Source organism: Mus caroli, chromosome 7, assembly GCF_900094665.2.
Source record: "Mus caroli chromosome 7, CAROLI_EIJ_v1.1, whole genome shotgun sequence".
NCBI lineage: Eukaryota > Metazoa > Chordata > Mammalia > Rodentia > Muridae > Mus > Mus caroli.
Window position 1 is genome coordinate 69,021,422 of NC_034576.1, and position 13,285 is coordinate 69,034,706.

At 49.9% G+C, this 13,285-nt stretch overlaps 1 protein-coding gene across 1 annotated transcript in view; it reads right to left on the reverse strand.

Moving 5' to 3' along the window:
* Lrrk1 (leucine rich repeat kinase 1) overlaps nucleotides 1–13,285 on the reverse strand; it is a 129,063-nt gene that overhangs the window by 19,426 nt on the left and 96,352 nt on the right. Inside the window, exons 17-25 of the mRNA XM_021167567.2 lie at nucleotides 12,694–12,866; nucleotides 11,586–11,706; nucleotides 11,055–11,214; nucleotides 9,417–9,693; nucleotides 7,219–7,390; nucleotides 4,139–4,302; nucleotides 3,594–3,733; nucleotides 1,267–1,516; nucleotides 597–763 (exon numbers count right to left, since the gene is read on the reverse strand). Coding sequence (XP_021023226.1) covers nucleotides 597–763; nucleotides 1,267–1,516; nucleotides 3,594–3,733; nucleotides 4,139–4,302; nucleotides 7,219–7,390; nucleotides 9,417–9,693; nucleotides 11,055–11,214; nucleotides 11,586–11,706; nucleotides 12,694–12,866 — 1,624 coding nt within the window. The remainder of the gene's footprint in view (nucleotides 1–596; nucleotides 764–1,266; nucleotides 1,517–3,593; nucleotides 3,734–4,138; nucleotides 4,303–7,218; nucleotides 7,391–9,416; nucleotides 9,694–11,054; nucleotides 11,215–11,585; nucleotides 11,707–12,693; nucleotides 12,867–13,285) is intronic.

Genomic DNA, 13,285 nt, shown 5'->3' on the forward strand with positions numbered 1-13,285 from the left:
AGAGAGAGAGAGAGAGAGAGAGAGAGAGAGAGAGAGAGAGAGAGAGAAATTCTGGGAAACAGTCAGATCTGGGAGATTCACTCCAGAACACTGAAGGAGAGGTAACCAACCTCATAGACTAGAATAAACTCAGTTATTGAGATATGAGCTAGTCAGGGAACAGAGCCAAAGCTATTACTGGCCTAAGTAATTACTCATATATAAGAAGTCTTAGAGTCATTGTTTCTGGGAACAAAGTGGATAGGTGGGAAACCACGAGGTTCCAGGCGGTTCCACTTCAGATGGTTACCCATCTATGTGTGCCAGGCCGTTGGCAGGCACAAAGCAGACATAGGAGGAGTGGTCTCTGCTAACACACACTTCTGTCTAGACAGGTGGCAATATTAAGGCCTCACTTGGCTTGGGTCGCCATCTTATACTCCCCAACCTGCCAGGCCAGGCACAAAGCAGAGCTGCATCAACTATACCAGCCCTCAAATCCTCCTCCCCTCCTGCTCCACATGCACGCGACCTCTGTCCTCCCTAAGGTAGCCTGGAGGTCAGACATACGAGGGCTCATGTATCCGAAGAAAATGTGCTGGCTATGACCCCGTTACCTGCTGGGGCATTAGCAGAATTCTTGAACTTCTTGATATGGAACCTCTTCACAGCCACAGGCTGGCCCTGGTACCGGGCCTGGTAGATGACTGTGCCACTGCCACCTTGGCCCAGAATGCTGTTCTCACCCTCCGTGTGCTCCAGCTTGCTGTTCTCCAGGAAGAGCCTAGAGCACACACAGTGAAGGGGTTAAGCCTCCAACCTCAGGCAGGGCATGTCCTGGACTCGGTTGCTAGTTTTCCCTCTGGGGGGAATAACAGTTCAAAGCCACTTGAGGTTGGATTGATCTAGGCTAACCCTGGATCTATCACATGTCAGGGGCTCAACCTGTACAGCCTATGCAATCCCAGTCTCCTGCTCTGTATGGTGGCTGCATCGCAGGGACACAGAGAGGAGTGCTAACCTCGAAGAGGAGCAGAGAGTGAAGGTGGCCCTGTTGCTTTGTGAGCCAAGGGCAGCAGGGCCTGCTGTGGACTCCAGTAGAAAGCCATTGGTCTAATTACTTTCAGGAAGCTTAGGATGGGGGAATCTAAGTCACTTGAGACTCGGAAGGAAGGAATGGTTGGAATAATTACTGTCTGTCACCCCATGGTTACAGCGCTAAGCCGTGAACTGGTCGGAGAGGCGCATAGCCTGCCTCCCTGTCCTGGGAGGGACCATGGGGCATACCTGGCTGGGAAGTCAGTCATGAACAGCTCTGGTACAAGCTCCTGAAGTGGTACTGGGAGGTCTGGGTGTCTGGGGCAGGAGATGAAGTCCCGTTCGATGGCTGTGAGCACACAGTCTTCCATATCGAAGTACTGCACACTCTCTGACCTCTCGTTTGGATCTGCATGCTGAGCCCAGGATGCTTCACAGACAGGGCAGGGTACGTACTGCTCCATCAGTGGGGTCCCGTCACTTTCTGTGGCTGTCAGGGCTAAATGGGAACAGAGGAGACAGCTCCTGTGAACCGGCCGTGGATGTTCTGAGCAGTACCCTAGAACTCTGAGTCTGGCTGGCTTTTATATCAGAGGTTCTTTCTGCTCCTACCTGGGCCCAGGAGAGCCAGAAATCCAGTACTGCTCTGTGGTGACTTATTGCTTTGGTTTTGATTGTAAGACAGGGTTTGGCTATATAGCTGAGGCTGGTCTCAAACTCAAGATCCTCTGGTCTCAGCTTTCTAAATTCTGGGGTTATAGCATATACCAACTGTCCTTGCCTTCCAGTAACATTTTGGACAGGGAAATTGTTGATCCCAAAGGACTCACCACAGAGGGGTTACCCCATGGTCTAGACACTGAGTTGCTTGCATTCATTGGAAGGCTGGTAGAGGAAGGCAAGACAGGAGTGGTGGAGACTTTACCTGAATGGCTGGGGCCGAATCTGAGCTATAGTCCATTACTCTAACCACAGTTAGTACTAGTTAGAAAGGGAGGGCCTACTGGCGTGCTCTAGGGAAGTTAAATGCAGGGGATAATGAATACAAAAGATCATGGGAAAGCTGGACACTTGATGTGGGTTCCCCTACTAGGATATACATCTTTACTGTGTCCCTCTCATTAGGAGGTACTGAGAAACACTCATGAAAGTACCCTGGGCAGGGCAGTGACCTGCTTTGTACAGGACAGTATGGATTCCTAGATGTCCTGGGTGCATTTGACATCCACAGGGAGAGACTCTTGGTCGCTGGCTCTCGGGCATCTTGTCTCAAAGGCTTGCTTGGCTGAGTCTCTTCTCTCTCACATTACTGGCTAAGTGGCTTACCTGCCAAATCCCTAGCTCCTACTGGGGCACAGGCTGGTAGGGGGCTACTAAGTGGATGGAGAGTTGATACAGGGCTTGGGGGCCCCATTGGCTGGCCAAGAGCCCTCTAGTCACCCTGACTCACATTGTGGCTGTTTTCTCTGAGAATCCCCTTCCTAAAGCCACTGTACATGTTGGTCACTCTTTGAAGCAATATGCAAGGGAGCAGGACTCTGTGTCTGCAATATAGATCCAGTGGCATCCTTAAGCACCTTCCCATTGTCCTCTTGGGATGTAAGACTCTGGGGGCAGGTGAGTAGACCAGTTCATAGAGGCCTGTGTGACAGACAAGCCATCCAGAATCCCGCCCGGGCCCCCCCTCCTCTGGTTTCCAGAGACTCCCTCAGCGGGCTCCTCCCTTCAGCAGGCTCCTCCCCTCAGCGGGCTCCTCCCCTCAGCGGGCTCCTCCCCCTCAGCTGCATTCCTGCTGCTTGCTGCTCCAAAGCCACTCCCACCCCCACACCCCTACCCCACCCCACCCTCCTTACCTCATCTTCCACCCAACCCCTACCCTACTCCCCTCTGTCTGCTCTCTGTCCACCCCAGCAGCAAAACAAACAGAGGCCCCCAGGGGGTTCGCTTCAAAAAGTATTTTCTTTGGGTCAGCTGTCAGTAGGGAAATGGATTCAAAGAGTCTGAGAAGGGTTGTGTGGGTGGCTTGCTCTTCACCAGGACCGGTAGAGGCATACTGGGAAGGAGGAACTGGCATTGCAGCTCTGCCCTCCCCTCTCATTGACCCTACACCAGGGACAGCCCTCCACATTTGGGTCCCCCTGATGGCAAGCCTATTGATTTCAACTTACATAAACCATGCATAAATCACACTAACAATGTCATTGGGTCACGTGTGGGACCCAGAGACATCCCTTCCATATATTGTAGGCATCCAGGAGACCTAATTAGTTCTGTCTTGTGACACATACCCTCTGTCACACTCAATCCCACAGGACCTCCTGTCCTAACCTGGAGCAGCACTCTCAGCAAAAGACTGAATCCTGGTGGCAACTTCGCTTTCTCAAAGAGGCAGTCATATATATCCATATACACATATGACATATATATGTATATGTGTATATATATATGTATGTCATATGCATAGATATATATGATATACATCTATTCACATACACACACACACACACACACACATACATACATACATATGTTTATGTAAGCATGATCAAAGGCTTGGTTCCAGAATATTCTCTTACCAGGGAACCACTGGTCGATCAGGGAGTTGACATGGTCTGTGATAAAAGCCATTGCTGAGAAGTCCCTCATTTCTGACTGGCAGATGATTTTAATTCCTCCGCTTTTTTTCTTTTTCCAGTTCACGTCTGAGGATTCCACACTGTAACCCGGAAATGAAAAGGAGGCCAGTGTCAGGAACCTGGGGTGATTCCCAGGGGACCCCCAGGATCTGTGTGCCCTGTAGGATATTGGGGTGGCTCTCCTGTTTAGATACCTGTTTTATGATCTAATTTGTCCTTGTCCCTACTCCCCCAGCTGGAGTGAACTGAAACCCTGGACTATGGCTTCCCTCAGTCTATCCTTAAGAAGGGGTTGGGAAGGGTAGGAAGATGGGGCCACTGGGACATTCCAGTGAAGGTCTCTATTTCTAGCAAGCTACCATGATAAGCTTTTCTCAGGAGCAGAACTCTGGACTCCAAGTGGGAAGGGTACTAAGTCAGGACTCTCGCAGGACTGCTGCTTGGCTACCATGCTGACCTAGCAGGGGGCTCCCCAATGTTCCCACCTGAGGTAGCCCCCATCGAAAGTGACCAGCAGCCCTTCCTGCCAGTAGATGGTCTGATTTCTTCGGACTCTGAATGTACTGCAGCGGTTTCTCTGGCTCCCTGTAAAACTGTAAATGGTGACTTTCCGGTTCCTGCTTTTCGTATTCTTCTTGTTTTCAAAAAGCTGAAAGACAAGAGAGAAAGGGCCCTGTTTAAGAATTCTGGGCTCCTCGTTGGCCTTGTGCGGAGCTCTGAGCAGGCCGACCCAGCCTCATCTTGATAAATCGCTGCATCTTTCCCACCCGTGCCTCCCACGCCTGCTGCTTCCCCCCCCCCCCCCCGGCTGCCAAGTCAAAGGCCACATGGTGTGGAAGGGTCTCCGGGGTACCCTGGGAACAGATTCTTCTAGTGATTACAAATAGGCTGTTCTCTCAAGACTTTCCTCCCTGACTTCACAAGTGAACATTTACATTAGATAATGTGGACAGGACAGAAAAATATGGCAGAGAAAATAAGCAATCAACAATTTAATTTAACCCAGCTGGAAGGTACGAGTAGGTATGAGTCTAGGAGTCTTATTACACAATATGTATAAAAAACAAAAAAACAAAAAAATCCCAACCCCCCTCCCCCAATGATTTGGATTGTGTATCTCATTCTGCATGCTCTTTGGCTTGGGGATATTGCTCAGTGAGTGGTATACGCCTGCCCACTATGCCCCAGACTCTAGCAGACAACAAGGTATACTTTGAAAACGTCATGGTTCCCATGCCATTGAAAACACTTAAAATTCATTTCCCGAAGGCTATGATAGTGATTTCTTGAACCTTTCCTTTCTTCTAGGTTGGCCCTTCCGGTCCCTTCCGGTCCCTTCAACATAGAGTGCCACACACATGAGAAACACAGGAAGATTTCTCTGGTTCCAGTGTAGACTGAACAGTGGGATGCCCGGTCTAGGGTCTGGCTGTTTTAAGGCTCTGGATGCATAGGGAGGTTTTGAAAAGGAAGAGACTATTATCACATTCACTGCCCACTGGGGCTGGGGGCTGGGCTTCTTGGCTGGGCTCTTTGTTGGTGTGACAGATCAGCAAATAGAGACTGGCTGTGCGAATCTGCATGTCTTTGGTGACTCTGAGGCTGAACTTTTCTCCCTTCTCTTCCATCTGAATTTTAACAGGATTTCATTCTGTATTGATTATTCAGCCAGACCTGCTGTTGGTGATCCCACCCAGCCCTCCTCTCCCCACCCCCCTTGAGCTCAGCCTCCCACAATGTGTGTGTGGGGCATAGTGACCTCCCACTTAGAACACAGCAGGACACAGTTCAAATGGAGGGCAGAAGACAGAGGGAACCCTAGGAGGGGCAGCGCCAGCACACTGTTAGACAGTGAACCATTTTGACATCACAAGGAGACAACCGCCTCAAGCCTCTGCCATCTCGACACAGGGTGCAACAGTCTTGATCGATTTTCAGCCTCTTATGTTTATTTTTCTTCCCAGAAGATGGGACGATCAAAGACCATCTTTACTGAGCCAAGACGTTATAATTCAGTAATGGCATTCTAATTGGAGGCTGGCAAAAGCAAACTCAAGCAGAGATCAGGGTCAAAAAGATTCAACACTTCAACAGTCCTAGTCCATGTCAGGGACTCACAAACTGTAGCGTGTGGCACGAACCCCTGGCGGTGCTGTCAACAACACAGCAGGACTCCTTCCTGAAGTTTCTGAGGTGATAAATCTGGAGTTGGGGCTTGACTGTGAGCATCTCTCACAGGATCGCAGGTGAGGTCAGTTTTGCTGGTCTGTGAACCCCACTTTGAGAACTACTGCTCTAGATAAACATTACTTCTGTATGACTGCCTTGCATGACATTACTGTTGACTGACAACATGGCCCCCTCTCTGTAATTCTAGCTGGACCCACAGAACATGAGCCTTGGTCTGGCTCTTCTTTGTAACCAAAGCAAGGGATTTTTTTTGTTTTTTTCCAACAGTGGTTCCAAGCTTGGCTGCAGAGTGGTATCATCAGGCAACTTTACAAAGCCAGAGTGATGCAGGGATGCACATCTAACTCCAATCCTTAGATTCTCCAGTGAGATGGCTTAGCTCAGATGCTCATTGCTAAGCTTGACAACCTGAGTTCGATCCCTGGGGCTACAAGGGGAACGGAGAGAACCAACTCCTGTAAGTTGTTCTTACAATGGTACTTATGTGTGGGTGCTTACAGCCAAGCTTTTACATTTGAGTGATTCGGGAAGGGCTGTGTCAGTTATGGATTCCTATTGGGGGAGCCAAAGTGTATATATATCCAGTGTTGGTATTCTGTCTGGACTCCACCCCCACAGTTACCTGGCAACAGCCAGGTAGGCCTGGCCCACTGTAAAAGGGGCTGCTTACTCCCTCCTCCCTCTCTTATTCCTTCTTCCTGCTTGCTTCTCTCTTGCCCTCTTAGGCTCTTTTCTCCCCCTTCCCTTCCCCCCTTTCCATGTGGCCATGGCCAGCCCCTACTTCTCTACTCTCTCCTTCTCTCTGCCTTTCTCTGCCTCGACTACCCTCTCAACTTCCTTCCCCATGTCCTGAATAAACTCTATTGTATACTATACGGTTGTATGGCTGGTCCCTCAGGGGGAAGGGATGCCTTGTCATGGGCCTGCTGAGGCACCCCCTCCCCCCCATATCTCACCACACCCCCATAGAACATATCATCTTTTATATCTATTTATCTTTTTATAATCACAACACCCAGGATAGCAAGACCATGAAGTCATGGTGCTGGGACACGATTTTAAATGCTAGTTCTTGGCCCAGTTCATAACTACTGCACCAAAACCATGGTGGCTTCATGGGGGAGCCTGCTTCTGCTAGAACAAGTTCCACAGTAACTTGGAAATGGCTAACATTTGGGACCGTAACTTGAGGAGGGAGTAGTCTAAGCAAGATGGGTAAAAATTTGGCGTTCCCAGCCAAGGACAATGGATTCATGCTACATCTACTTCCTGACCCTCCATCAGTTACAACTCTTCAGGAGGGCAACCTTCAGTTAGGTCTCACTAGCACAGAGGATGTAGTCTTCCCCCAACAGTGTGCTGAAAACCATGCTACCTGCAGGTCCATCTCAGCCAAGCTGATTAGCATCCGTGCTATGAACCGTTGCCAGAAGCCAACAGGCACGAAGCTCATCTTAAACACCCGCTGGATGGTGTTAGCCATTGGGTGCCGCATGCTGTGGGTGTCCAGCCCAGGCTTGGATGGAAGGAGGTGTGGTAGGAGGTAGCTGAAACACATAAGGGGAGAGGTTGATTATCATGGCCTGAGACCCTGGCCTCTAAAGATGCTGGATCGTGGGGAGGTATGGGCTGACAAGGCCCTCCCTATGGACTTCGAGACACTAGAGCGAGGCAGAGGGAAGATGTAAAGGCATAAGAATGCCAGACACAGCAAATCGAAGTTGCTTCTCAGAAAACTGGGTTGTGGTTGTGAAATCACTTAACATCGACTTGGGTTGGTGGAGGAAAGCCGAATACAGCTGCAGAGCTCTGAGAACAGCACAGATACTGGGGTCAGGGTAACTGCTGCTGGTCCTTGAAACTGTTTATTGTCCTTGGCTAATTAAAACAACACAACTGCCTTAAAGCTGAGAACATGGAGAGTTCGCACAAAACACATGTTTTATGGGAACGCAAGCACATGTGGTCATGGTTAAAACCTTGCATCACTGCATGACCTAGGTGTGCTTGTCCATTGTCATTTTAAAGAGCTGACTGCTGGGAAGCCCCTCCCTACAAATGCATCTGGAAAGTGACATCCACTATGTGCTGTGAGCTGTGAGCTGAGGGGGCAGGCACAGGGTATCCTGGAGACTCAGTGGCTAGGCTCGTTCCTCTTTTAAAAGAGACGATGACGATGATGAAGATGCGTATAGCTGTTTTGCCTGCATGTATCTCTGTATGCCATGTGAATAGGGACCATGGAGACCAGAAAATGTCCTAACTGCATTCTAAAACTCATCCTTGTACTCACAGATCAGTGCGGCTCTCACCCCTCATCAGGGAAGCTCCTTTTGCAGTTAACAGAGACTATTATCATAATTGGTCAAACTGCAGAGACAACTGATTGTAGGTTGCCCAGCTGCAAATGATCCACCTACAACTCTACCTAAGGCTCAGGGGACACTGAAGAAGGAGCAGAAATAGTCCAAACAAGCTACAGGACCAAAAAGTCTGCCATGAGACTGTGTCTCCTTGAATTCCTTTTTGAGGTTTCTCTCTTTAGGACTCAGCTCATGGCCCCATACAAAGGGAGCAAGAAGGTCTTGAGACCCCTCCCAAACCCACACAGCCAAGGGTAAAGCAGGGATGTCTCTATGGATGCCCAGATTGCATCAACAGACTCTCTAGAATGGCTTCCCAGGGAGCAGCCCAGTTCCCCAGAAGTCTCTGGTGGTACTGTAGGGCTCTGGTGTTGGGGACAGAGGAGCGGTGTGTTCTATGGCAGATATATCACAAAGGACTACGGATTTTGGACACCAGTTGCTGCCTCATGGCCATACCAACATCAAACCCAGGAAGTGAATGGCATGAGCCAGGACATCTTCTGGAGACTGTGTAGCCTCTGGAGCTCTGGACCCCATGTGCCTCCTCAGCCCTCTCAGGGGTCCCTCTTCAGGGTTTGGGACGTTGGCAGTTGTGATGTCCAGGAAGATGAATGCTGACATGGAGTGATGTGGGTAATGTTGGGAAGAGGCATGTGAGAAGACACTACTAAGGATGGGTATTCTAACACCTAGTGGGACCACAGAAGGCATCTAGAACAGATAGGATGAATATAAAGACTGGAAAAGTGATTAACCCAGAAGAAGGTAGAACAGAAGGAACCAAGGAACAAACCGAATGCTATAAATATAAAACAAATGAGAAGCTACCGGACTTGTACCCAACTATAAAACTAATCACACTAAATATAATAAACTAGGTATCCCTATTTAAGTCAGAGATCATTGGGTTAGGTAATTCATGGTTGATAAGTAGACTTCTTCCAACTGCCCCAAGAGTAGCCCATGACACCAGATATGGAGTCATTGAAGTGAGGCCCTTGTGTCTACTCTTCTGCTCTCCTACATGGGGCAACTGGACATCCCCAGGAGCTAGTTATCCTGGGTGGTGGTAGCCCTGGAAATCTTAGTGAGGCCACCAGTATCCTAAGACCCCATTCCTTCCTTCCTTCCTTCCTTCCTTCCTTCCTTCCTTCCTTCCTTCCTTCCTTCCTTCCTTCCTTCCGAAAACTCCGGGCTGTGGGCTTACCTGTCATTGGCAACAGGGAGGGCAATCTCGAACTTGGCTAGGAACTGGAAGTATTGCTCCTCAGTCTGCTGTGTGAAGCCTGTCCCCACCAGCAGCATCCTGAGGTCTTCTGCTCGGATCACCCCATTCTTTGCTACTGACCGTGAGCCCTTGATGTTAAAGATCCTCTGCAGGCATTCAGAGAGCCAGATGGGATCCAGGAAGTAGAGGTTCCTTAGGCCATGGCTTGTGTCTGGAAAGTGCAGCAGGGTCCCAGTTTCTATGAGGAAGCTGATGGCTGCCAAGAGGGAGGGAGGATGCTGTGTCAGAACCACATAGGGACCAAAGGGGACTCAGGAAGAAACCGATGCTTCTGGCATGCCAGGCCCATGATGAAATTTACTCATGATCCTCCTAAAGCAACCCGTGAGGCACTTCCACAGTTCTGTGTAGGTACTTGCTGAGCTGCATGAAAAGTGTGAGTGGTCCCATGTACATGTTCCTAACCGAGCTCTCATCCTGTGAGTGTCCCTTCTATGGTCTATTGATTGCCATGTTATCTGGGGGGCAATTTTGCTGTCTAAAATGACCCTCCAAAACAGGGCTAAAAGGTTGTCTAGTGTTTCTACATACAAGACTGTGATTTACAGAGAAAATATGTCATTAGGTAAACAATGTTGAGGCAGAAACTATATAAAGGCCACTGCATGACCTAATACTTCAGCCATGCCTGTTACATAGTTAGATAAGGTATATGTGTATATTGTTAACTTGATACAATCAAGAATCACCTAGAAGAATTGCAATTGAGGAATGACCTAGATCAGTTTGGCCTGTGGATGTATCTGTGGGAGACTACCTTATTAATTGATATAGCCCATTGTGGGTGGCACCATTCCCTACACAGGGAATCCTAAATAGTATAAAAAAGAAGAAAGCTCAAGGAACTGAGCAATCAGCCAGCAGGAGTCCATTTGTTTCCCTTTCCTCTTGACTGTGGATGTTATGTGATGAACTTCCAGGATTTCTGCTTTGACTTACTCATAGTGATGGACTGGAACCTGGAATTGTAAGCCAAGTCAACCCTCTCCTCCTCTAAGTTGCTGTGGTCAGCGTATTTTATCACACCAAATGAAAGGAAACCAGAGCAGTGGCATATGTGAAACAAGGTGATTGACTGCTTCATTGATGCCAGTGTGACTAGAAGCAGGCAAAAACCTAACCTTATCTTCCTCCAGGAGCAATGGTCTGTATCTGCCAACGTAGTAGCCATAGCAATATTTTAGATGCTAACTACCATGAACAATAAGAACTGGTTGTAATTGTTTAGCCTGGACCAAAGTCCTGGAGGGTGGTGACCAGTTTGATTTTTGCCTGTTGTGCATCCTCTGCAGAACAGCTGCCATGTTCTTTGTCCAAGGAAAAAGGGGCAGGTGGAGGGACGGTAGGGGTGGGGTAGCAAGGAGAAGTGGAAGGAGGCAGCACATAGGCAGGCAGACTCCAGGAAGTGTTGAGTGCTGTCACGTAAACCTGCTAGCCTGCTGTGCTGAGGGTCCAGGTGGAGATGTGATGAACAGGACCCTCACAGATGTCTCACCCCACCCTCCGCCAGCCTTCCGGTCCCCCATACCAATGCCTGGGTACCCACTCCTGGCCTACCAGACTGCAGGTCCTCATAGTCTTTGATATCATTGCCAGGCGTCTGCTCTACCAGCTGGTCCAGCTGCCTGTCCGTCAGATACTGTACTTGGTCACCCAGACTGCGGCGCTGTTGCTCAGCCAGTACGGCCTCCTGTAGGCTTATGTAGCTCCTGGGGATCTGGGTGCAGGTGGGGCAAAGATGGGCCTATCAGGTGCCAGGGGTGCATGCTGCCTGCACCAACACTCCCCACCATCGTCCCCACTATATGGTCTTAGGACCAGAGGATGTGCCTTTACAGCATTAGAACTGCAGACATGGAACTCTGAGCATGGCTTTGCTCCACCTCAGTTGGGGACACCCACACAGGGTAACGGCAGATTTAGTGATGCCAGGACTATTGTGATGGCCAAGGATCCTTCCCCGCCCCCACCTGACACTACTGACCTTTAAACGCACCCATGTGCCTTATAGCAAAAGGGGGACAGAAGTGTGGACCCCAACAGTGGAAAGGAGGAACCTCTGACCTGACGGGATGCGGGGACACTCACCAGCCTGCCGGCGAGTTTTTGACAGCCGATAGTGCTACCCACATCCTTCATGTTGCACGTGACATGGAAGATCAGTTGCCGCAGCCCCTCCTGCCCTTCCAGATTCTTGCAGGAGATCTCACTGTATGTGCAAACACTGGGGCTTAATTAACAGACCGCCTCTTTGCTTCGGGGGCACATAGCATCCCTGTTTCCCTGGAGATTTGTCCCAAATAGCCATTGAAAGAGAGAATAGGAAAGAAGGCTTTGGACGCCTTTCTCTGTGCACAGCCCCATGTTGGATGTCCTACGACATGCTGCTTTGGTCTGTCTTCCCAATAGGCTGAGTTCACAGGGGAAGAGGAAGGCCCAGAGGTACTGGGCCTCCCAAGAGTGCCAGCTTAGAAAGAGACATTTATGTTAAAGCTGTGACTATGAACCAGCCAGCACTCCTGTTATTAAAGACCCTTCCAAGTCTTTCCTGGGGGCATACCAGGAGTCCCTCCAAATCCTGGTGCTGTATTCTGACTGTCAGGCCATCCTGACCTGTGCACAGCACTCATGCCATCACACCCAGAGTGAGGGAATCCTAGAGTAGCTGCAGCAGCACACGTTGAGTCTGCTCAGGGATTCTCACGTTTGTAACTGAGCCTCAGATTCATGGCCTGAGCATCACAGCCCTGGCGATGTGGTGGCTACTGATGAGAGGTTAACTGAGTGACACACACGGGGTGGCTAGTCTCCTCAGCACCAGCCCACCCCACTTCACAGTCTGCCGCTGCTTTCAGACTCAGCAGTTGCTCTCAGTTCTTGTGAGCAGACCCAACGCAAGGACTGGGATGCTGGTCCGTGATCAGTGATCTGAAAGTACTGTTGATGGTGCTCAGGTTCATGTGTCTTTGTTCCGTGGGAGCTGTGTGCTCTTGGCACTGGCTCTTATGGGAGGGGAGGGCCCAGGAAGGAAAGAAGGACAGTTATGGAGTCTGGAGACCCTGTCTCTCTAATCATCTAATGGGTCATCCCCTGCTCAGGGTGCCATCCTCTCTCCAGAGGAGCCTGGCTCATCCCTGTGACAGATTCCAGGTAGAATTGGATCTTAGCGAATGAGAAAGAGGTAGGCAATACTCACTGCAAGTGTTTGAAAGTGATGTCCGGGAAGCCCGTAGCCCTGGAGCCCGATGGCGACCGGCAGAGTGCCAGCACGTAGGCACGCAGGGTTGCTATCCTCTCCACTCGGAACTTAGCTTCGATTAGGTCCAGGTGTGTCCCAACCACCAGCACAACGGCATTTGGGGCCTTGGCCTGAAACAGAACCCCACAGCTAACCCTGTATCTTTTCCCCCAATAAAGAATGGAAAACAGTTTCCTCAGTGTGCAAGTGTGCCAACCTTGGAGGCTAGTGGTCCATGCTCGGCCACCATCTTGCAAACTCTAACATCATGGGTCCGTTATGAACTGAGGGGCATGAACGCTTATGAACTGATCTGCTCCATGCAATGGTGCTGTATTTAGCCCATGGAGAGGGATGCCTGGTCCTTCTGCCTACCCGAGGGAGAGGCCTGTGTCTGCCCAATGGCATCTTCACACTGAGAGGGAGTGCTGCCTGCCTTGCACGCACAGGGTTATTGGGTTTAAGGTAAATAAGAAAATGACAAATGAGCCGGGCATAGTGGTGCACACCTTTAATCCCAGCATTCGGGAGGCAGAGGCAGAGGCAGAGG